Raw genomic sequence first — 26,187 nt, 5'->3', positions numbered from 1 at the left:
GCCAGAATAGTAGCATTTAGTTGTATGTCTGTGCAGGATGTCTTCATCTGCCTTGCTGTGGTGCATTGTGGGAGATGTACTATTTGCTCATGGCGATGTACAATGTTGGAGGTGTGAAATGAATCAGTCTCACAGTACAACGCACCTGAGCGCACGGCTTCATGGATCACACATACAATCAAGGACTCCTTGTTGTGAGTCTGTAAAATCTGTGGAGAGAAGCTAAGGGGTAAAGCAGCAGCACCGCCGTCCCCATGCATCAGTTTGCCGCAGCTCAGTGTAAGCATTGCACGCTGCACCATGGACAGAGTACGCTTGGTCAAGCTGCTAGCGGGTGTCCTTGATGCAGAGGAGCCTCGTCTTGCTGTACGGATGCACTTGACCCCATTCAGCCATCTCCCTCCTAAATATGTAAATATGTGTCAAGAATCGGTAGGACCTTGTCACTACTAATTTGAAGAGGAAGTCAACGAGGTCAGAGGCGACCTCTAAACACTAATTGAAATTCTGCTGAGGAATTTGCAGACACAATATCTCAAAGGTTCTGTCAGGACTTAAACTATAGATATAGCCATAGACTTAGTGCTCAGTACAATAATACAAGACAAGGTGTTATACCTGCATGTCTTATAATCATGTATATAGGGGGCAGTATTATAGTAGTTATATTCTTGTACATAGGGGGCAGAATTATAGTAGTTATATTCTTGTACATAGCGGGCAGTATTATAGTAGTTATATTCTTGTACATAGGAGGCAGTATTATAGTAGTTATATTCTTGTACATAGGGGGCAGTATTATAGTAGTTATATTCTTGTACATAGGGGGGCAGTATTATAGTAGTTATATTCTTGTACATAGAGGGCAGTATTATAGTAGTTATATTCTTGTATATAGGAGGCAGTATTATAGTAGTTATATTCTTGTACATAGGGGGCAGTATTATAGTAGTTATATTCTTGTACATAGGGAGCAGTATTATAGTAGTTATATTCTTGTACATAGGAGGCAGTATTATAGTAGTTATATTCTTGTACATAGGGGGCAGTATTATAGTAGTTATATTCTTGTACATAGGGGGCAGTATTATAGTAGTTATATTCTTGTACATAGGGGCAGTATTATAGTAGTTATATTCTTGTACATAGGGGGCAGTATTATAGTAGTTATATTCTTGTACATAGGAGGCAGTATTATAGTAGTTATATTCTTGTACATAGGAGCAGTATTATAGTAGTTATATTCTTGTACACAGAAGGCAGTATTATAGTACTTATATTCTTGTACATAGGGGGCAGTATTATAATAGTTATATTCTTGTACATAGGAGCAGTAGTATAGTAGTTATATTCTTGTACATAGGGGGCAGTATTATAGTAGTTATATTCTTGTACATAGGGGGCAGTATTATAGTAGTTATATTCTTGTACATACGAGGCAGTATTATAGTAGTTATATTCTTGTACATAGGAGCAGTATTATAGTAGTTATATTCTTGTACATAGGGGGCAGTATTATAGTAGTTATATTCTTGTACATAGGGGGCAGTATTATAGTAGTTATATTCTTCTACATAGGGGGCAGTATTATAGTAGTTATATTCTTGTACATAGGAGCAGTATTATAGTAGTTATATTCTTGTACATAGGGACAGTATTATAGTAGTTATATTCTTGTACATAGGGGGCAGTATTATAGTAGTTATATTCTTGTACATAGGGGCAGTATTATAGTAATTATAATTCTTGTACATAGGTGGCAGTATTATAGTAGTTATATTCTTGTACATAGGGGGCAGTATTATAGTAGTTATATTCTTCTACATAGGGGCAGTATTATAGTAGTTATATTCTTGTACATACAAGGCGGTATTATAGTAGTTATATTCTTATACATAAGGGGCAGTATTATAGTAGTTATATTCTTGTACATAGGAGCAGTATTATAGTAGTTATATTCTTGTACATAGGGGGCAGTATTATAGTAGTTATATTCTTGTACATAGGAGGCAGTATTATAGTAGTTATATTCTTGTACATAGGAGCAGTATTATAGTAGTTATATTCTTGTACACAGAAGGCAGTATTATAGTACTTATATTCTTGTACATAGGGGGCAGTATTATAATAGTTATATTCTTGTACATAGGAGCAGTAGTATAGTAGTTATATTCTTGTACATAGGGGGCAGTATTATAGTAGTTATATTCTTGTACATAGGGGGCAGTATTATAGTAGTTATATTCTTGTACATACGAGGCAGTATTATAGTAGTTATATTCTTGTACATAGGAGCAGTATTATAGTAGTTATATTCTTGTACATAGGGGGCAGTATTATAGTAGTTATATTCTTGTACATAGGGGGCAGTATTATAGTAGTTATATTCTTCTACATAGGGGGCAGTATTATAGTAGTTATATTCTTGTACATAGGAGCAGTATTATAGTAGTTATATTCTTGTACATAGGGACAGTATTATAGTAGTTATATTCTTGTACATAGGGGGCAGTATTATAGTAGTTATATTCTTGTACATAGGGGCAGTATTATAGTAATTATAATTCTTGTACATAGGTGGCAGTATTATAGTAGTTATATTCTTGTACATAGGGGGCAGTATTATAGTAGTTATATTCTTCTACATAGGGGCAGTATTATAGTAGTTATATTCTTGTACATACAAGGCGGTATTATAGTAGTTATATTCTTATACATAAGGGGCAGTATTATAGTAGTTATATTCTTGTACATAGGAGCAGTATTATAGTAGTTATATTCTTGTACATAGGGGGCAGTATTATAGTAGTTATATTCTTGTACATAGGAGCAGTATGATAGTAGTTATATTCTTGTACATAGGGGGCAGTATTATAGTAGTTATATTCTTGTACATAGGGGGCTGTATTATAGTAGTTATATTCTTGTACATAGGGGGGCAGTATTATAGTAGTTATATTCTTGTACATAGGAGCAGTATTATAGTAGTTATATTCTTGTACATAGGGGGCAGTATTATAGTACTTATATTCTTGTACATAGGGGGCAGTATTATAGTAGTTATATTCTTGTACATAGGAGGCAGTATTATAGTAGTTACATTCTTCTACATAGGAGCAGTATTATAGTAGTAATATTCTTGTACATAGAGGGCAGTATTATAGTAGTTATATTCTTGTACATAAGGGGCAGTATTATAGTAGTTATATTCTTGTACATAGGGGGCAGTATTATAGTAGTTATATTCTGGTACATAGGAGCAGTATTATAGTAGTTATATTCTTGTACATAGGGGGCAGTATTATAGTAGTTATATTCTTGTATATAGGGGGCAGTATTATATTAGTTATATTCTTGCACATAAGGGGCAGTATTATAGTAGTTATATTCTTGTACATAGGGGGCAGTATTATAGTAGTTATATTTTTGTACATAGAGGGCAGTATTATAGTAGTTATATTCCTGTACATAGGGGCAGTATTATAGTAGTTATATTCTTGTACACAGGAGGCAGTATTATAGTAGTTATATTCTTGTACATAGGAGGCAGTATTATAGTAGTTATATTCTTGTACATAGGAGGCAGTATTATAGTAGTTATATTCTTGTACATATTGGGCAGTATTATAGTAGTTATATTCTTGTACATATTGGGCAGTATTATAGTAGTTATATTCTTGTATATAGGCGGCATTGTTATAGTAGTTATATTCTTGTACATAGGGGGCAGTATTATAGTAGTTATATTCTTGTACAAAGGAGGCAGTATTATAGTAGTTATATTCTTGTACATAGGAGCAGTATTATAGTAGTTATATTCTTGTACACAGAAGGCAGTATTATAGTACTTATATTCTTGTACATAGGGGGCAGTATTATAATAGTTATATTCTTGTACATAGGAGCAGTATTATAGTAGTTATATTCTTGTACATAGGGGGCAGTATTATAGTAGTTATATACTTGTACATAGGGGGCAGTATTATAGTAGTTATATTCTTGTACATAGGGGGCAGTATTATAGTAGTTATATTCTTCTACATAGGGGCAGTATTGTAGTAGTTATGTTCTTGTACATAGGAGCAGTATTATAGTAGTTATATTCTTGTACATAGGGACAGTATTATAGTAGTTATATTCTTGTACATAGGGGGCAGTATTATAGTAGTTATATTCTTGTACATAGGGGCAGTATTATAGTAATTATATTCTTGTACATAGGTGGCAGCATTATAGTAGTTATATTCTTGTACATAGGGGGCAGTATTATAGTAGTTATATTCTTCTACATAGGGGGCAGTATTATAGTAGTTATATTCTTGTACATACAAGGCGGTATTATAGTAGTTATATTCTTATACATAAGGGGCAGTATTATAGTAGTTATATTCTTGTTCATAGGAGCAGTATTATAGTAGTTATATTCTTGTACATAGGGGGCAGTATTATAGTAGTTATATTCTTGTACATAGGAGCAGTATTATAGTAGTTATATTCTTGTACATAGGGGGCAGTATTATAGTAGTTATATTCTTGTACATAGGGGCAGTATTATGGTAGTTATATTCTTGTACATAGGGGGCAGTATTATAGTAGTTATATTCTTGTACATAGGGGGCAGTATTATAGTAGTTATATTCTTGTACATAGGGGGCTGTATTATAGTAGTTATATTCTTGTACATAGGGGGGCAGTATTATAGTAGTTATATTCTTGTACATAGGAGCAGTATTATAGTAGTTATATTCTTGTACATAGGGGGCAGTATTATAGTACTTATATTCTTGTACATAGGGGGCAGTATTATAGTAGTTATATTCTTGTACATAGGAGGCAGTATTATAGTAGTTACATTCTTCTACATAGGAGCAGTATTATAGTAGTTATATTCTTGTACATAGAGGGCAGTATTATAGTAGTTATATTCTTGTACATAAGGGGCAGTATTATAGTAGTTATATTCTTGTACATAGGGGGCAGTATAATAGTAGTTATATTCTGGTACATAGGAGCAGTATTGTAGTAGTTATATTCTTGTACATAGGAGGCAGTATTATAGTAGTTATATTCTTGTACATATTGGGCAGTATTATAGTAGTTATATTCTTGTACATATTGGGCAGTATTATAGTAGTTATATTCTTGTATATAGGCGGCATTGTTATAGTAGTTATATTCTTGTACATAGGGGGCAGTATTATAGTAGTTATATACTTGTACATAGGAGGCAGTATTATAGTAGTTATATTCTTGCACATAGGAGCAGTATTATAGTAGTTATATTCTTGTACACAGAAGGCAGTATTATAGTACTTATATTCTTGTACATAGGGGGCAGTATTATAATAGTTATATTCTTGTACATAGGAGCAGTAGTATAGTAGTTATATTCTTGTACATAGGGGGCAGTATTATAGTAGTTATATTCTTGTACATAGGGGGCAGTATTATAGTAGTTATATTCTTGTACATACGAGGCAGTATTATAGTAGTTATATTCTTGTACATAGGAGCAGTATTATAGTAGTTATATTCTTGTACATAGGGGGCAGTATTATAGTAGTTATATTCTTGTACATAGGGGGCAGTATTATAGTAGTTATATTCTTCTACATAGGGGGCAGTATTATAGTAGTTATATTCTTGTACATAGGAGCAGTATTATAGTAGTTATATTCTTGTACATAGGGACAGTATTATAGTAGTTATATTCTTGTACATAGGGGGCAGTATTATAGTAGTTATATTCTTGTACATAGGGGCAGTATTATAGTAATTATATACTTGTACATAGGTGGCAGAATTATAGTAGTTATATTCTTGTACATAGGGGGCAGTATTATAGTAGTTATATTCTTGTACATAGGGGCAGTATTATAGTAGTTATATTCTTGTACATACAAGGCGGTATTATAGTAGTTATATTCTTATACATAAGGGGCAGTATTATAGTAGTTATATTCTTGTACATAGGAGCAGTATTATAGTAGTTATATTCTTGTACATAGGGGGCAGTATTATAGTAGTTATATTCTTGTACATAGGAGCAGTATTATAGTAGTTATATTCTTGTACATAAGGGGCAGTATTATAGTAGTTATATTCTTGTACATAGGGGCAGTATTATGGTAGTTATATTCTTGTAAATAGGGGGCAGTATTATAGTAGTTATATTCTTGTACATAGGGGGCAGTATTATAGTAGTTATATTCTTGTACATAGGGGGCTGTATTATAGTAGTTATATTCTTGTATATAGGGGGGCAGTATTATAGTAGTTATATTCTTGTACATAGGAGCAGTATTATAGTAGTTATTTTCTTGTACATAGGGGGCAGTATTATAGTACTTATATTCTTGTACATAGGGGGCAGTATTATAGTAGTTACATTCTTCTACATAGGAGCAGTATTATAGTAGTAATATTCTTGTACATAGAGGGCAGTATTATAGTAGTTATATTCTTGTACATAAGGGGCAGTATTATAGTAGTTATATTCTTGTACATAGGGGGCAGTATTATAGTAGTTATATTCTGGTAGATAGGAGCAGTATTATAGTAGTTATATTCTTGTACATAGGGGGCAGTATTATAGTAGTTATATTCTTGTATATAGGGGGCAGTATTATATTAGTTATATTCTTGCACATAGGGGGCAGTATTATAGTAGTTATATTCTTGTACATAGGGGGCAGTATTATAGTAGTTATATTTTTGTACATAGAGGGCAGTATTATAGTAGTTATATTCCTGTACATAGGGGCAGTATTATAGTAGTTATATTCTTGTACACAGGAGGCAGTATTATAGTAGTTATATTCTTGTACATAGGAGGCAGTATTATAGTAGTTATATTCTTGTACATATTGGGCAGTATTATAGTAGTTATATTCTTGTACATATTGGGCAGTATTATAGTAGTTATATTCTTGTATATAGGCGGCATTGTTATAGTAGTTATATTCTTGTACATAGGAGATAGTATTATAGTAGTTACATTCTTGTACATAGGGGGCAGTAGTATAGTAGTTATATATATTCTTGTACATAGGAGCAGTATTATAGTAGTTATATTCTTGTACATAGGGGGCAGTATTATAGTAGTTATATTCTTGTACATAGGGGCAGTATTATAGTAGTTATATTCTTGTACATAGGAGCAGTATTATAGTAGTTATTTTCTTGTACATAGGAGCAGTATTATAGTAGTTATATTCTTGTACATAGAGGGCAGTATTATAGTAGTTATATTCTTGTCCATAGGGGCAGTATTATAGTAGTTATATCCTTGTACATAGGGGGTAGTATTATAGAAGTTATATTCTTGTACATAGGGGGCAGTATTATAGTAGTTATATTCTTGTACATAGGAGGCAGTATTATAGTAGTTATATTCTTGTACATATTGGGCAGTATTATAGTAGTTATATTCTTGTACATATTGGGCAGTATTATAGTAGTTATATTCTTGTATATAGGCGGCATTGTTATAGTAGTTATATTCTTGTACATAGGGGGCAGTATTATAGTAGTTATATACTTGTACATAGGAGGCAGTATTATAGTAGTTATATTCTTGCACATAGGAGCAGTATTATAGTAGTTATATTCTTGTACACAGAAGGCAGTATTATAGTACTTATATTCTTGTACATAGGGGGCAGTATTATAATAGTTATATTCTTGTACATAGGAGCAGTAGTATAGTAGTTATATTCTTGTACATAGGGGGCAGTATTATAGTAGTTATATTCTTGTACATAGGGGGCAGTATTATAGTAGTTATATTCTTGTACATACGAGGCAGTATTATAGTAGTTATATTCTTGTACATAGGAGCAGTATTATAGTAGTTATATTCTTGTACATAGGGGGCAGTATTATAGTAGTTATATTCTTGTACATAGGGGGCAGTATTATAGTAGTTATATTCTTCTACATAGGGGGCAGTATTATAGTAGTTATATTCTTGTACATAGGAGCAGTATTATAGTAGTTATATTCTTGTACATAGGGACAGTATTATAGTAGTTATATTCTTGTACATAGGGGGCAGTATTATAGTAGTTATATTCTTGTACATAGGGGCAGTATTATAGTAATTATATACTTGTACATAGGTGGCAGAATTATAGTAGTTATATTCTTGTACATAGGGGGCAGTATTATAGTAGTTATATTCTTGTACATAGGGGCAGTATTATAGTAGTTATATTCTTGTACATACAAGGCGGTATTATAGTAGTTATATTCTTATACATAAGGGGCAGTATTATAGTAGTTATATTCTTGTACATAGGAGCAGTATTATAGTAGTTATATTCTTGTACATAGGGGGCAGTATTATAGTAGTTATATTCTTGTACATAGGAGCAGTATTATAGTAGTTATATTCTTGTACATAAGGGGCAGTATTATAGTAGTTATATTCTTGTACATAGGGGCAGTATTATGGTAGTTATATTCTTGTACATAGGGGGCAGTATTATAGTAGTTATATTCTTGTACATAGGGGGCAGTATTATAGTAGTTATATTCTTGTACATAGGGGGCTGTATTATAGTAGTTATATTCTTGTATATAGGGGGGCAGTATTATAGTAGTTATATTCTTGTACATAGGAGCAGTATTATAGTAGTTATTTTCTTGTACATAGGGGGCAGTATTATAGTACTTATATTCTTGTACATAGGGGGCAGTATTATAGTAGTTACATTCTTCTACATAGGAGCAGTATTATAGTAGTAATATTCTTGTACATAGAGGGCAGTATTATAGTAGTTATATTCTTGTACATAAGGGGCAGTATTATAGTAGTTATATTCTTGTACATAGGGGGCAGTATTATAGTAGTTATATTCTGGTAGATAGGAGCAGTATTATAGTAGTTATATTCTTGTACATAGGGGGCAGTATTATAGTAGTTATATTCTTGTATATAGGGGGCAGTATTATATTAGTTATATTCTTGCACATAGGGGGCAGTATTATAGTAGTTATATTCTTGTACATAGGGGGCAGTATTATAGTAGTTATATTTTTGTACATAGAGGGCAGTATTATAGTAGTTATATTCCTGTACATAGGGGCAGTATTATAGTAGTTATATTCTTGTACACAGGAGGCAGTATTATAGTAGTTATATTCTTGTACATAGGAGGCAGTATTATAGTAGTTATATTCTTGTACATATTGGGCAGTATTATAGTAGTTATATTCTTGTACATATTGGGCAGTATTATAGTAGTTATATTCTTGTATATAGGCGGCATTGTTATAGTAGTTATATTCTTGTACATAGGAGATAGTATTATAGTAGTTACATTCTTGTACATAGGGGGCAGTAGTATAGTAGTTATATATATTCTTGTACATAGGAGCAGTATTATAGTAGTTATATTCTTGTACATAGGGGGCAGTATTATAGTAGTTATATTCTTGTACATAGGGGCAGTATTATAGTAGTTATATTCTTGTACATAGGAGCAGTATTATAGTAGTTATTTTCTTGTACATAGGAGCAGTATTATAGTAGTTATATTCTTGTACATAGAGGGCAGTATTATAGTAGTTATATTCTTGTCCATAGGGGCAGTATTATAGTAGTTATATCCTTGTACATAGGGGGTAGTATTATAGAAGTTATATTCTTGTACATAGGGGGCAGTATTATAGTAGTTATATTCTTATACATAGGAGGTAGTATTATAGTAGTTATATTCTTGTACATAGGGGGCAGTATTATAGTAGTTATATTTTTGTACATAGGGGACAGTATTATAGTAGTTATATTCTTGTACATAGGGGGCAGTATTATAGTAGTTATATTCTTGTACATAGGTGGCTGTATTATAGTAGTTATATTCTTGTACATAGGAGGCAGTATTATAGTAGTTATATTCTTGTACATAGGGGGCAGTATTATAGTAGTTATATTCTTGTACATAGGGGCAGTATTATAGTAGTTATATTCTTGTACATAGGGAGCAGTATTATAGTAGTTATATTCTTGTACATAGGAGGCAGTATTATAGTAGTTATATTCTTGTACATAGGGGGCAGTATTATAGTAGTTATATTCTTGTACATAGGGGCAGTATTATAGTAGTTATATTCTTGTACATAGGGGGCAGTATTATAGTAGTTATATTCTTGTACATAGGGGCAGTATTATAGTAGTTATATTCTTGTACATATTGGGCAGTATTATAGTAGTTATATTCTTGTATATAGGCGGCATTGTTATAGTAGTTATATTCTTGTACATAGGAGATAGTATTATAGTAGTTATATTCTTGTACATAGGGGGCAGTAGTATAGTAGTTATATTCTTGTACATAGGAGCAGTATTATAGTAGTTATATTCTTGTACATAGGGGGCAGTATTATAGTAGTTATATTCTTGTACATAGGGGGCAGTATTATAGTAGTTATATTCTTGTACATAGGAGATAGTATTATAGTAGTTATATTCTTGTACATAGGAGGCAGTATTATAGTAGTTATATTCTTGTACATAGGAGATAGTATTATAGTAGTTATATTCTTGTACATAGGGGGCAGTAGTATAGTAGTTATATTCTTGTACATAGGAGCAGTATTATACTAGTTATATTCTTGTACATAGGGGGCAGTATTATAGTAGTTATATACTTGTACATAGGGGGCAGTATTATAGTAGTTATATTCTTGTACATAGGAGCAGTATTATAGTAATTATATTCTTGTACATAGGGGGCAGTATTATAGTAGTTATATTCTTGTACATAGGAGGCAGTATTATAGTAGTTATATTCTTGTACATAGGGGGTAGTATTATAGTAGTTATATTCTTGTACATAGGGGGCAGTATTATAGTAGTTATATTCTTGTACATAGGAGCAGTATTATAGTAGTTATATTCTTGTACATAGGGGGCAGTATTATAGTAGTTATATTCTTGTACATAGGAGATAGTATTATAGTAGTTATATTCTTGTACATAGGGGGCAGTATTATAGTAGTTATATTCTTGTACATAGGGAGCAGTATTATAGTAGTTATATTCTTGTACATAGGGGGCAGTATTATAGTAGTTATATTCTTGTACATAGGGGGCAGTATTATAGTAGTTATATTCTTGTACATAGGAGGCAGTATTATAGTAGTTATATTCTTGTACATATTGTGCAGTATTATAGTAGTTATATTCTTGTACATATTGGGCAGTATTATAGTAGTTATATTCTTGTATATAGGCGGCATTGTTATAGTAGTTATATTCTTGTACATAGGAGATAGTATTATAGTAGTTATATTCTTGTACATAGGGGGCAGTAGTATAGTAGTTATATTCTGGTACATAGGGGGCAGTATTATAGTAGTTATATTCTTGTACATAGAGGGCAGTATTATAGTAGTTATATTCTTGTACATAGGAGATAGTATTATAGTAGTTATATTCTTGCACATAGGGGGCAGTATTATAGTAGTTATATTCTTGTACATAGGGGGCAGTATTATAGTAGTTATATTCTTGTACATAGGAGGCAGTATTATAGCAGTTCTTTTCTTGTACATAGGGGGCAGTATTATAATTGTTGTATGTTTCTTTACAGGAGGGACTTGCGCCCAGCCATACATTTCCTCTGCAGAAGAAGTGTTTTATCACATGCCGTCAATTCTATTGAATGGTTTACAATATTCTACATGACTTGACTGACCGTGGAATTGTTTGCCATTATGCTGTCCAGTTATTGTTAGATGTAGGGTCTCTGACGAAGCTGTTAAAGGAGGAGCTTCTTTATTGGCATTCTGCTGAATCCACTGATTATAATACACCTCAATATGACAAAATAGCTGATGTATATTATAAGATGATAACTACCAGGATGATGTAATTATTCGCATATAGGGAATGATTCTCCTATACGCCTTGTATACAGAGAGCAGGAGACGTTTATAATGCTGGACTCTGTTAATGGTCTGCAGCACAGGACCTTTATAACTGAGGATATGGATGGTGAAAAGGTTGAGTAGTTCTTCCCTTGTCGACCGTACATCTCTACACAGCTATAGACAGCAGCGTGTTCTGTTGTCAGACCCCGGGCTGCAGTGTGCAGAGAGCTGAATGCATTCATTAATTTCTAATGTGCTTACAAAGCCTTGAAAATACCTAGCCAACCTGCGCTTAACCCTTCGCTGCCGCAAGCAGCAGCATTATGCAATGCACAGAGATACAGGAGCCAATTAAAGGGGTATTACCGTTACAGCAAGCAAAATGGAAAGTTAGATAATTTACCAGTATTATTTTTTCGTATCAGTTCCTCAAATTTTTCAAGATCTCTGCTTGCTATCAGGGAATTGCATTCCTCATTTAGGGCAATTCTGTTTGGGTCATGTGATGCACGGCTCATTCCAATGGAAAGCTCTGATAACAATAATGTAACCGGCCAGGGATCTGCATGATCATCCTATGACCAGGAGAAGCTTTTCACCTTCTGGAAGTAAACAATGAATGTTTCTATATACTGACAGCAAGCACAGATCTTGAAAAGTGGGAAAAATCAGAGCTGATATATGTGGAGTATTCAGACCTGGTCAAATCTCAGAGGAAAGGGTATAGCTATAGGAAGGGGTGCAAATGTAGCAGAGCAGTCGCTCTGGTGCTATAGCATGCTTCCCAACTGTCCTGGATTCAGTGGAACAGTGCTGAATTTTGGGGGTGTCCCACCGCCCCATGAGGCAGGAGGTGAGGTACACAGGGATCATCAGGAATGAAGCAGCTTATACTGACCCGTCTCGCTCTCTGGAGGCACATCCATGCTACGACCAATCACTGGCCTTAGCCATACCAATACTGAGGCCATGGATTGGCTGCAATGATCACTTGACTGCGGATGTAAGCGGGTTACCGGAGAGGGACGAACTGGGGTAGCAAAGGGGGGAAAAGAGTGGATCTTACTAAATGGGGGCATGCGGAGGCACTGTTAGTGTGAGAGGTACACTAGGGGGCACTATTACACTGATGGCATTAATACTGTTGGAGGGTCACTAATGGGCACTATTACTGTGAGGGGGAACAACGGGTGTGGTTTAGCCTAAAAGGGGCATAGCCTAACTTTAAAATATTACCATGGCACTCTACTTAAATACAGTATTGTCAGCAGGGGCATTATTTCGGAGGACCACAGGGGCACTATTAGGGCCCTTTTTACACGGAAAGAGCTGTTGGGTGCAGATGCCAACAGGTCATCCCAGCGATAATCGCTTCTGTACTTAAGGAGTGATGATACCCCTTTCAACCTACACCACAGGCCGCTCACTAGCCAAGCCAGAATCCTACTGTACACTGATGAGGGGCAAACACCCCGAAACAGCTGTCTGTGTATGGACTCTGGCTTGGTTTTCAATTCCCATTCCACTCATTGTTCTAAAGACCTCTATAAATAGTCGGACATTAATTTTCAGGAATACTGGCATCCAATAGGTGGCGCTTCTGAGGCATTGTTCCATCTCCCTCATTTGAATATATTTCCCAGATGAGCATGAATGGCCGTAAAAGTCTCCTCACTCCCCTTCTAAATGCTCTCCTTAAAGGGGTTCTGTCATAAAAAAAAAAATTTCTGTACTTAATTACTCCTCCCCGTCAGTCTTCTTTATGCACCTTCTCCTCCCGATCTTCTCCAGTCCCCCGAGTCACATGACCTCCAGTCAGCCGGATCCTCCTCTTTCTGTGACGAAGCGTACATTGCCGTCATTTCCCTTCCAGCAGGACAGTGTACGCTACGTCACTAGTAATGTAGCAATCACTGCCCAGCAGAGAATGCCGAAGCCTCGGCAGCCTGCTTTAGCGCAACTGTGTATGCAGGATGTCTCGCTACTAGTGTTCCATACAGTATGTGAAACAGCTGCAAGATATCGCGCATGCGCGTTAAAGCAGGCTGCCAAGGATTCGGCATCCGCTGCTAGGCAGTGAACGCAACATCACTTGTAGCGTTCACTACCCTACAGGAAGTAAACTTGTGCTAATGAACGCTCTAAAACAGGAAGACGAAGATCCGGGCGGCTGGAGGTGAGGTGACCCGGGGGACTGCAGGAGCCAGGAGGAGATCCACAAGGTCTCTGTAAGACTGGGCAGGAATAGCCGCCATTCTTCGTACAAGGCTGTGAGAAGAGATTGTTGTGAGGATGGGCGTGGGCGGCGGTGTCGTACCCGTCGCTCCAGTTCGTCCCACAAGTGCTAGATCGGATGAATGAATGGTTATTACAGAATGAGCAGCTTTTTATTTTACCCATGCCCTTCCCAGCATGCCGTTCGGCAAACTCAGTATTTGCATATTTGCTGAAAAACATGTAGCATCCAATACTTGTGTCCATATAATGGATATGATCCTGATGTGTTGCTCGCAGTCTTGTCTTATTGCTCTTGTGATTTACCTTTATTCCATTCTGTTGTTTCCCACAGATTTACGCAGGATGACAGCTGGATTTATGGGAATGGCCGTCGCCATCATTCTGTTCGGCTGGATCATTGGAGTACTGGGCTGCTGCTGGGACAGGGGGCTCATGCAATATGTCGCTGGTCTACTCTTCCTCATGGGAGGTACGTGGGCGGATCACATATAACCTGATAAAACCATAAGCAGAGGCGAACTGAACCTCAAGTCGTATATATATTCCTGAGTGCAAGGTGCTGCACTTTCATTTTAAGGAGGAGGGGGGCACTGTTGTACCAGAATAGACTTTATCACCTATCTATATGATAGGTGATAACAGTCTGATCGTTGGGAGTCTCATCACTGAGACCCCCACTGATCCCAAGAACAAGGGTCCCATGTCCACCTATAATCCTCATTGTGAACTCGCTGCACCCCGACAATGAAGAAAAAGTGAATAGAGCAGCGGCCGTTCTACTAATTTCCAATGAGATAGTTGAGCGTTTGTACTCGGCTATTCCCATCAGTCACACATGTACGACCAGTGTCTGACGTTGCTGTGGTTGGGTGCCTTGAACCCGTAGTGATGAGGAGAGGGGAACACAGGACCCTCGTTCTTGAGATTGGTGAGGGGGTGTTAGCAGTGAGCTCCCCATCATCAGACTTTTATGACCTATCCTATAGCTAGCTGATCAGTCTATTCTGGTACAAACCCTTTAAAAACTGTAGACAAACTTCTGGGAGGAAAATGAATGAAGTAATTGCATCTTCTAAACTCCTCCTCCTTATTTCTTCAAGGCGGTACTTCCAGTCCTCAGAGTCATACCCATTATGCCATATTCATAGCAATGCATCCGTAAGGTCAACCCTTCCTCGATCACACCATTCTCTATAGACTCTCCACACTGCTGCACAAGAAAACCCCCCACGGTTGGCAGTGACATCCCGGCCCCGGCTAGTCCAGGATCGATGACCTTGTTGGAAGTCGCTCCGATCGCTGGATTTTCCCATCTAATGGGGATTCACAGAGGAACTGATCCGTGGAAAACTTGTCAATTGATTTAATATCACATTCTGGGGTCAAGGTGATAATTTCTGTAAAGGGAGGCACCAATCATGAAAAGGCCGGGGACTCCAATACAGTGGCCATTCAGTGTATGTCATGTCTGAAATAAGTGCTGCCCCCTGTAGGCATGATAGAGCACCAACTCCGGTGGAAAGCATTCACATTTCCAGGCTGATTTGAGGCTTTCACAGTCCTATGATCTGGAAATAGAGGGATTGTTAACACAAATTAACTTCTGGCCCCTAAACCAGAGAAATATTAGTTGCTGAGATTCATAGGGCAGCGTACAAGAAGAAAGTGCGTGCCTTTTATAGGTAAGGAAGACCACACTCGCCGAGGCAAAGTGCTCACCCTCTTCTGATAGGTCGTCCACCCCGATAAACGATTATTTCAAAGGAAAGTGACAATAAATGTAAGAAATGTACAAAAAATGTTTTATTATTATGTTCCATGTATACGATGTATGCAGTATGCTCCTTAGCTCCTCCTAGAGGAGGCTGCAGGCACACAAAAATGTATGACTTAAAGGGAACCTGTCATGCCATTTTTGGCCCCATTGAAAGCAACCACTGCAATGTTTTTTGGGGAAGGGCTTATATTTAAAGCCCTTCCCCAAAAATCATTGCAGTGGTTGCTTTCAATGAGGCCACCGGCAGCAGCGGCTGCCCCATTGAAAGTAATGGTAGAATATTGCCATCCGTTGCCACAGCTGTCACAGCCGTGTCAGGGGATTCTTTACTCCCTGCGGGGAGTGCCATCATTACTGAACACTGTGACACTGAACACAGTGCTGTCATAGTGTTCAGTGATGAGGGGACTACCCGCGGGGAATATTTACGCGCAGCACGCATCTTCACAGCGAGAGGATGTCATACCTTTTGCAGGTGCGTGAATTTGCATGCCTGTAAAAGACGGACATGTGAGCACACCATTGGCAACCCATGGTTCTAGTAGATGTGTGGTTATGCGCACACATACGCACGGACAAATACACGCTCGTCTGAATGAGGCTTAAGAAGCACGCGTCCCTTTTTTTCAATCAAATGAATGCGATGAGGAAGGGACACGGATTCCATACAAATTAGGTGTCAAATTTCACAGTGCGAACAAGGTCTATGAAGGACTACAACTCCCAGCAGGTACTGAATAGCTCCAGATATCAGGGCGGAGCTATAGTTTTCCAAAATGTTGGGGACAGGGCCACAGGGCCTATGTCTTGTCTCTCACGCTTGAGTGCCCCCCCCCCCCCTCCTATCTCTGTACGCCCATGGTCCATCCTCCTGAGTTCTCCGGTGGACGATCTCGCGGTCTGAGCTTTTCTTCTCTGCTGTGATCTCGCTGCTACACACCAAGGAGGATTCCAGCTGCGGGGATCCACTCAAGAGCCTGAAGCAGCTATAACCAACTGCAACTCAATAGGTGAGGAGGCGGGCCCATAGTGAAGGAAGGTGGGCCTGTAGGTAGGCCTTGGGGGGATGAAAGAAGGGGCTTCCAACAGATGCCAGGTCAGCTACATCAGTGGGACAGCAGCGGATGGCTTCTACAGGGAGGCAGGTCATTGTTATGTATGAGTGCAAAGTGGTATGAGCGGAGTTAAGGGCCCACCAGGGATCGACCATCTCACCGGTGGGCCAGTTTGAGCCTGTGCGCATACACTTCAATTGGAAGTTGTGCAGGTAGGGGGCGCTTTTTAAGAAAAACTAATCAGATACAGGCTATAAGTAGTATAGGCTACATTACAGGCTACAATTTGCGTGGGCAAAACTATGTGACAGGTTCCCTTTAAAGCGACACTCGGACCTGGAGAAACAAAGATGGACGCAGCGGGTGTCTGCCTACCTGATGCACACCGTGCATTAGTATGATCATGAGTCTAAGACACTACATACCTGCCCACATGAGCAGTACCGGCCAATCAGAGCAGCATGTAGTGTCTTAGACTACCAATATATACTAATACTCAGTGTGCGTCATGCAGTCAGAGAAGAGGTGCGCCCATCTCTATTTGTCCAGTCCCGGAGGGTCACTTTAATTTTAGGTCTACGGAGGAGTTTTGGAGAAACTGCTAAGAAAATAATCAGCACATCATTCTGGTCCAGGTTTAGGCATTTCATTGAAGTCTGGGTCAATGTAATGAATTCACCTGTCCACAATGCAAGCAATCCCAGCCTCTCGATATCACTACTAGATCATAGTAATATCACAGAATCTCCCAGGCAGGACCCTCCTCTATGAGCCACAGTGGAGCGTTGCTTACTCCACAGCTCATGCTCTGGCAGACCCACTGTGACTGCCTCTCTGGTCAGCTACACGGTGCAACTTTAAAGGGGTTGTTCCACCAAAATCATTTTTCACCTATCTATAGAATGGATGTAAATGATTGATCGCTGTGGGTTCAACCATTGGGGCCCTCAAGGATCATGAAAATGTGGCACACCAAATCCAACAGGTGAGTGTAACGGTGGTGGGCAGGTGACTTCTGCTCCATTCACTTCTACAGAGTTGATGGAGATGGCCATGGGCAGTGCTCAGCTATCTCCATAGGCAGTCAATGGAGTAGTGATCGAAATCGCACGTCAGCTCCAGTCACCCAGCTAACTCAGGGCAAGCCATTCTCATGATCCCTAGGGTTTCCAGTAGTAGGACCCCAAGTGCTCAATCAATCCTGTGGATGGATAGCTATTAAATGATTTTGGAAGTATAACCCCTTTAAAATAGATTATCTTAAAGGGGTATTCCCATCCTGATCATTTTAGGCTGGTTTCATATCTGCGTTAGGACCCACATTCTGGGGTTCTTTTGCAGATCCAGCAGCACTTTTTCTTCTGCCCCAAAACCAGGCAGTTGGCAGAAATACTCAGTGGGGTCCACCGAGTCGTGTTAGCTTCCATCCACAGACGGAACCATTTGGCCCTGGGAATTCCCCTTTCCTGCTCCCCGAATGGAGCAGAAAAGCGGAATCCCCAGCGCAGGTGTGAAACCACCCTAACTGGCTTATCCACAGAACATGTCATAAATATGTCATAGATCTGGATTCTACCTTGAGGACTCATATCTATTGCCAGAACGGGCGCCTCTCAATCCCATCCCAGTGCTACGGTCACTGTGGCCGAGATTATGGAGACAGAAGAAGTGGCTCTTGTAAGCCATTTCTGTATCTACCATTGATGTGAATGGGAGTTAACAGCATAGCATAGTAAAATATAATTTTTTTTGCAACTTGGGTGTTAAAGGAGAAGCGTAGCTGGTTACACTATGTTGTTTCTGTACCTACCTTTCATTTTTCATTACAGAAACAACATAGAGATCTAGTCAGACCATTTTCATAATATTGACCACCTCTGGGAGCAACAAATGGGCTGCTATTTCTATCTCAGTCAATACCAGTAACAGGGTACTTTTGAATTAGTATTGGCCTATAACTTAAAGGCCATGGAAACCTATGTGCATGAAAAACCAATGCACAAATATCTTACAATGTTCATGCAGAAAAAAAAAATAATGCACTTATCTGGTTTTTGCATTGAGTTTTCCTTCTCGTGCATTTAGGAAGCCTCGTACTTATTTTGTATGTTCTTCTACATTTAAGTTTCTGGCTCAGCTGGTCTCTTTCATGAGCCTGCACAAGCTCAGCTCCCCCTCCCCTCACTCAGAGGCTGTGTAGCATATGTATGCACACTCAATACTACACAGCTAGCTCTCCATCCTCTCTCTGAGCTGCTGGTCCTGTTCCCCCTCACTGCTGATAAGAGCAGCCCTTTGTAAGAGTAGCTTTCTCTGCTCTCTGTCCTACTACTGATTTCCTCCACCATTAGCTGACATTGTCATACAACCCTCTGTAATAGCTCAGTGGAAAGACAGTAAATGTACAACAGTGGAAAGGCAGTGAATGCCCTCTGACTGACAGAATTTGTCAAGAAGATTTCAGTTTTCCAGTCGACAGCACCTTAGAAAACAATACAAGCATAGAAGTCAAACAATCAGAAATGTGTAATGAAAACCAGTTACAAAAAGTTCTCATTTCCAAAAACTCATTGATTTAAAAAAAATTGTGCAAATATGTACATAACCTTTAATGTCCCCATCAAGGAAATGTGTTGCAGCTGAACCTTTTTAATACTTTCTGTTTAATGTCTTCCAACAGGCACTTTCTGTATCATTTCACTGTGCACTTGTGTAGCGGGGATCAACTTTGAGCTATCTCGTTACCCTCGATTCCTGTACGGGCTACCTGATGACATCAGCCATGGTTATGGATGGTCCATGTTCTGTGCCTGGGGGGGCTTGGGCCTAACGTTAATCTCAGGCTTCTTCTGCACATTAGCACCTTCAGTACAGCCCGTCCTGAGGACCAACTGCCCCAAAACACGTCCTGAGAATGGAACAGTGTGCTAAAAACCCTCTACAGAGCACAAACGAGAAAAAGAGAGAGACGGGCCATCCTACCTTATACTAATGCCTGGACTACTAATATCTCCTTGTCACCCATCTCATTCATTACAAGGTGGCTATATTTGGATGCCACTAAAGGGGTGATGATGGCATTGGAGAGTCAATGGTAACTTTAGCTCCTCATGATGGTAGAGTCCACATCAAGGACTATGTATATATCTCATTCACCAATGCTTTTGTTTTCTTGGACCATATTCTAAATGACATGGGGAACTTTTATCATGATGACCTTCCTTGTTTGTCACAATGTTTTACTTAACATCTACATGTTGTCACTAGACCTATCAAGAGGAACACGGACCACCTCGGTAAGACACCCTTTACAAATTCCCTTTGGGAAATAACAAAGAAATAATTTTCAAATACACTTTCCCTAACCACCAAAAAAAAAAAATTCCAAAAACAAAATGTATTTTTAAATTTGACAAAAATAAAAAAAAACAACCCCCTCCCCCCAAACAACTAATACCCACATCATAGCATCTCCATGTTGACTGAAGATGAACCAATAAAGTCCAAATTTATTATTTTTCATTATCAATGACAGTGAAGTCTGTGAACATGTGGCAAAAAAACATAGCAAAAATGAAGAAAACATAAGCTGATTCCTGCTCGCTCACTTGTGGGGTCTCTGCTGCCTTAGCACGTGCCTGGTCTAAAGGATGGACTCAAACCAATGGCAGAAGCACAAGGCCTACTGGAAATGACTTTTTCTCTCTGTGGCAGTCCTTTACGTGTCATTAGGACTTTGGGATCTTTTTGTTCCATCTTTTTTTTTTTTTTTTAGGAATCAAGAAAAAAAAAAAAAGTCCGTTTCCGTTATGACCTTGGGTTCTTCATGGATAAAACGTATGACTTGGACTATACAAGGGGATTGAGAAGCGTTTATCAGGCTGGGATTACAGGTCATAGAGATTATTAACAGTGGTGGATGTAATGCTACTTATTTGATCGCTAGAGTCACATGGTACTCAAACTCGGCCTAAAATATATATAAAAAAATCCATTATCAAATAACTGTTTTTCCTGTAAATTTACTTTTCTACGATGTTGGATCAGAGGTTTATCTTTTGTTTATGTATTATGTCATACCTTACATTTATAGAGCACTGGAAGCAAGCGCAAAGTAAAGCAGGCCCTTTCCATGTACCCGAAACGCTGCAGCTTTTTGTATAGGGAGATCTCTGAACAAATTGTATCCTGATTTCGGCCTTCTTTTCAAAGAGAATTTTAGACATTTGGGTGTTTTTGTGGCAATAACGGGTAACCATTTAGTTGAGTTACAAAGTAGCAAAGCGAAATCGATGTACTACCTTGAGTCGCCAGCAGTGCTTGGACCCTGGGCACCAAGTCTACATATCATAGGTTTTCATTAAATTAACCAGAGTGTCAACCCACGCACACTAAGGTGCTCAGTGCTACAAAGTTTGGGGGCAGCAAATGGGTGGACAGTAGAGATGAGTGAGTATACTCACTAAGGCACATTACTCGAGCGAGTAGTGCCTTAGCCGAGTATCTCCTGGCTTGTCTCTAAAGATTCATGGGCTGGCAGGGAGTGGTGGGGGAGAGCGGGGAGGAACTGAGGGGAGATCTCTCTCCCTCTCTCCCCCCTGCTCCCCGCCGCAACTCACCTGTCACCTGCGCCGGCCCCCGAACCTTTAGAGATGAGCGGGGAGATACTCGGCTAAGGCACTACTCGCTCATGTCTAGTGGACAGTATAGGTTACAGAATAAGACATGTTGTCCATCTCCAGTTATACTGGTATATGCCATTAAACATTTCCCATATATGTTAATCCTCTTAAGGACACCAAAGGTTCATTTAAGGATATCTGTGGGTCTTCGATGGGGAACATCACATTTTTCAAAATTATTAATCATCTACATACTTTCCTTACCTAAAAGGAAACTTTTGATTCTATTGGACTTGAAGGGCGGAGGTTATATTATGAATTGTAGCAGAAGAACAACTAAACCAGTATGAGAAGAGTTTAGAAATTGGGTTAGAAGAATGTAACTATCACCAGCAGAAAGTGAATTGAGGCGTAAGAGGGAAAGGACAAAAAGTTCCATCTGCTGCCCTGTTTTAGGGTATCTAAAATATTTCCTTCCGAGCGGGCAGGTACTCGCTAAGGGCAATGCTCGATCGAGCAATTGCCCTTAGCGAGTATGCTCGCTCGTCTCTACCCTTTTTGAAATGGCACACAAGTAAGTTTTTTTTTGGTTCACACTAGTGTCTTGGCTTATATTTACAACATCTGACCAACCCATTGTTTTGTTACCACCGGAGCCGATTCACTTATATTGGTGCCCGTCGGGGTTCAGGTATTTTTGATATTAAGAATACTGACAGAAATCCAAATGGAACAACTAATGGAGGCTTCGGAGACTTGTGTGTCGAAAGCTTAGAGCAGTTAAATGTGTCTGCCTTGGCTTGTGGTACAAAGAATGAACGGCCCAATATCTCTGGATCGTCTTCCAGGGTCTAATTTGTAACGTGGCATACAACGTTTATCATTCACCATTTGACACACTTATGATATAATCCTTTAAATGTAATATTGACAACATTTCCTTGATGGTGGAGACTTCTACATAAAAGCTGCAGTGTTAGTGGCAATAGGGAAGGGTACCGCGATGGGTACGGTTGTTTGTCATGCTGTCCTTGAATGTACTTATATTGTAGCAAGACTTAAATGGCCTACATACTCGGCTGATTAATTATCTCCAAATGTAATAAAGATCACTTATAAACTCAGTAACATTTCAAGTTTCCAGAGAATGATGCACACAGGTCCGTTCCGCTGCAGTAATACGTTCTCCCAGGAAGATTAGTTGTACGTAGTAAATCTTTTGTGAGAAGCGGAAAGAACCTTAAAAATGCATTCAAGGTGGACCCTAAGGAGCTTGTTATTCTTATCAAAATGTGATCAGCAACACACTCCCTTAAATCTTCCCTATCGCTAATTACTTATCCTAGACCTCAAGTCCATAAATAACAAGAGCGCAATTAGTGTTGGTGGAATCGTGTCTTAATGGATGAGCAATAGCACCAGGTCTGGTTTCAAGAAAATCACTAAGATGTAGTCAATTGACACCTGAAGGATCCTATAACTAAAAGCAACACAGACTACGGTCTTAAAACGTATTCTAAAAATTAACCCAAAAATAGTTAGGACCGGTGGAAAGTGGGGACCAGCGCAGGCTAGCATACTTCATTTTCTCAAACCTCAGAAGGGCACCCCATCCCTGAAGACACAACATCGTTTGGAAAAATCATAGAAACAGGGGGGTTTAGGCCACTAAAGTGCCACCCGATGCTACACATTAGACAACGTTCACCAAACTTCCCGATTTCAGTGGGTTCCATCAATGATCTAACCCGTATAGAGACCAAAAGCTCTTCACACCCAACAGCAGACTTCCCAAACTTTTGGAACAGGCAGCTACCAGAGGGGTCCTACAGTGTCGTATTCCCCTCTCCTTACCAAAATAGACATGCATGCTCAGCCGAGGCTGGCAAGCATGTTTATGGGGGAGTCGAGAAAAATAACTGTTGGGCAAATAGGCATGTGATTGACAGCAATTTAATGTGTAAAGTCAGCTTAAAGGGATTTCCTGAGATCCCCAAGCATTGCGGGCAGTGGGCGACAGAGGATGTAATGACATAAAAAAGCTTGCATACTCACTTCCCACTGTACGCTGCTCCACCGGCATCACCGGTCACTGCTCCAGTCATCTCTTTACATCGGCTGTAGCGGTGACGTGGGTAGTTTACCCATTTGACCACTGCAGCCAATGGGAGGTTGCCAGAGATGTTATCAGTGATGTCCGATAAACCTGCCCTAGGGCTTTTACTTTAGAAGTCCACATGACAGGTGAACGGGACGTCACCTGGCCATGTGACGTCACCTGTCAGATGCCGTGGCGGACCTATAAAATGTCGATCTGACGCCATGGTGAGTCTATTAGTTTTATACAGTTTTGGGCTCAGGGGCCCAAAACTATATCAAAGTAATAATTTAGAAAATCCTTTTATGTTCCTCATACAAGCCTGATCCACAAGGCTAATCAGACGGATCTCCTGCCCCCTAACATCTAAGTCTGAGCAAAAATACACTCAAGAAATATGAGCAAAAGTACAGTGGGGGATTAAAGCTCCTGCAATCAAGAAGGAGCAGGTCGGGTCCTCAGTTGTCAGTGACAGCCGAGGACCCGGAGGAGAAACAGAAGTGTTTTTTAACCACTTCTGCCTTCTCCTTTCCAAGCTACGTAGCACTCAATGAGCTCTATGTAGTGCAGAGAGGAGAGAAAGCAGCACTGTTACATCCGTTATTCATAGTAGCAATCACGTGACCGCCGGATGCCCCATGTTACAGCAGAGCTACAGGGTCTTAGCAGACCCAGATCGGCTGTGTTAGCGACTATTGTCAATATAGGGGGATGTTTTGTATAATTGCCCCAGTTACAGTGAAAATGTGTGAAATAAAAAAAAAAAAGACAATGACTCCCAAAGGTCTTATATGACATCATGGGAAGCACAGATGTAAAAATAGTTACAAAAATATTTTAAAAAATTTACAGAATAAAATAAAAATATATACTTGAAAAAAATGACCTACAGAGGGCGCCATCCAAGACCGTCGCAATATGCGTCATGTAATCCAAAACTATACAAATTATATGTCAAAATGTCCGAAACACAATGAGGAACCCGTTCCTTTAGGACCAAAATACCCTGGTTCTAAGGGGTTAAGTAAAATCATGGCAAATCTGCACTCTAATCCAATAGAAATAGTGCAAGTTAAGGTGGAAAATATGGTCAACTTAATATGGTCGGTCTAAGACAAAGTTCGACCGGCATATCTAGTGGGTCAGTCTTCAGACCCTTCCACTTTTTAACATTTTGTTATGTTGCGGATACAAAACAATCTTCTGGTTTTGTCCCATCATTCTGCGCTCAGTGCCCCCTAATGACAAGGTTAGAACAGAATGCTAGAAATCTTTATAGGTTTTTTTAAACCCACCTTGGTCTCTCTAATACAATTCTGCTGCAACAATAATTTTACTCGAAGAAGATCTTGATGCTGATTTTCAAAAATGTTGCTAAGAAATATGATTTGGTAATGGAAAACATTTGTGTCTTCGGGTTGATGAGTTCCAGTGGATTCCAATAAACCAAAAGACCTTGACCAAGTTCTCCCTTCATACTAAGATCTATTTCCAATCTGTTGCTCCCTCGAAGTTATTACTTGCCATAGAATGACTGGGCGAGTGCAAAAACATTACATTGGTAACAAGTGTTCACGGGCCTAGCGCAGCTTTAAGGCTTCTCCCACAGGTAGTAGGTCAATCAAACTTGTCTTCATAATACCCAAGTGTCAGGTAATGGGCTAATCTACCAAGAAGGTCAGACAGTCCCAACGAGGTCTTGACTGTCAAACCTCACTTAGAAAAAATAACCCCTGTGTTCATAAAAGGGCAGAATCACCAAGGTATATTTGCCTACAGACTTTAGACGATTTCCGATGTTCCAGCCATGTTTTTGATAGCATCTGACAACTATTGTTGGAAATTTTTGCACAATTATTCGTTCTTGAGGCGGACAACTGAAAGAAAGCTGTAAAAGAGATACGTGTGAATGCCTTCCCCGTGCATCTGTGATTATTATCAGTCATTCTTGGGCTTCCAGGTCAACAACAAAGATTCAAAAACATCAGTAGGTTCATAATTCGAGTGAACTCATTTGTGTGGAGAGGTAAAAAACTGACCTCTACAGACCAGATATGTTCAAAAGCACAGCTATAGGGGGTGCAGAGGTGGTGAAGCCTTCAGGGCCTGGTGCTTTAAGAGGCCCAAAGGTTCTTCTGCCACGTAAGACATCTGTATTATAAATTACTCATGGAATGTGGGGGTGGTTACAAATTTTGCATTAGGGTTCAGAAGCTCAATGGCTGACTATATGTAATTCAGTTAGCTTTCTCTTACTATGGCCACTGCGTGATGGTCTAACTGCAAAGAGTTGGACCCCTCCGAAAAAGGCCCACAAAAAATAAAAATAATTATTTTTGGAAAAGGTTTTCTGCAAAAATTTCTCTGTCTGACAGAAAAATTAGTTTGGTGTTTTTAACGAGGTCAGAAGACTCCAGCGTGACAACCCTTCAGCACACTGGCTTCATTTGCATTTTTCAGAGCTCTGTAAGGACGAGCGAAAGCGTGTCGATTTTGTTTTCAGACTATCTAGATTAATTG

At 38.9% G+C, this 26,187-nt stretch overlaps 1 protein-coding gene across 8 annotated transcripts in view; it reads left to right on the top strand.

Annotated features, from left to right (window-relative positions):
* The window catches only part of TMEM178B (transmembrane protein 178B), a 331,523-nt gene extending 308,830 nt beyond the window's left edge, over window positions 1–22,693 (top strand). For all 8 annotated transcript variants that reach the window (XM_066590290.1, XM_066590289.1, XM_066590287.1 and 5 more), the window contains 2 exons: window positions 14,447–14,584; window positions 19,628–22,693. In XM_066590290.1, the coding sequence (XP_066446387.1) occupies window positions 14,447–14,584; window positions 19,628–19,878 (389 nt within the window). In that variant the 3' untranslated portion in view covers window positions 19,879–22,693. The remainder of the gene's footprint in view (window positions 1–14,446; window positions 14,585–19,627) is intronic.
* The last annotated feature ends 3,494 nt before the right edge of the window (window positions 22,694–26,187 follow it).

This window comes from Eleutherodactylus coqui, chromosome 2, assembly GCF_035609145.1.
Source record: "Eleutherodactylus coqui strain aEleCoq1 chromosome 2, aEleCoq1.hap1, whole genome shotgun sequence".
NCBI classification, from domain to species: Eukaryota; Metazoa; Chordata; class Amphibia; order Anura; family Eleutherodactylidae; genus Eleutherodactylus; species Eleutherodactylus coqui.
This window is presented reverse-complemented; position numbering and strand designations above follow the sequence as displayed.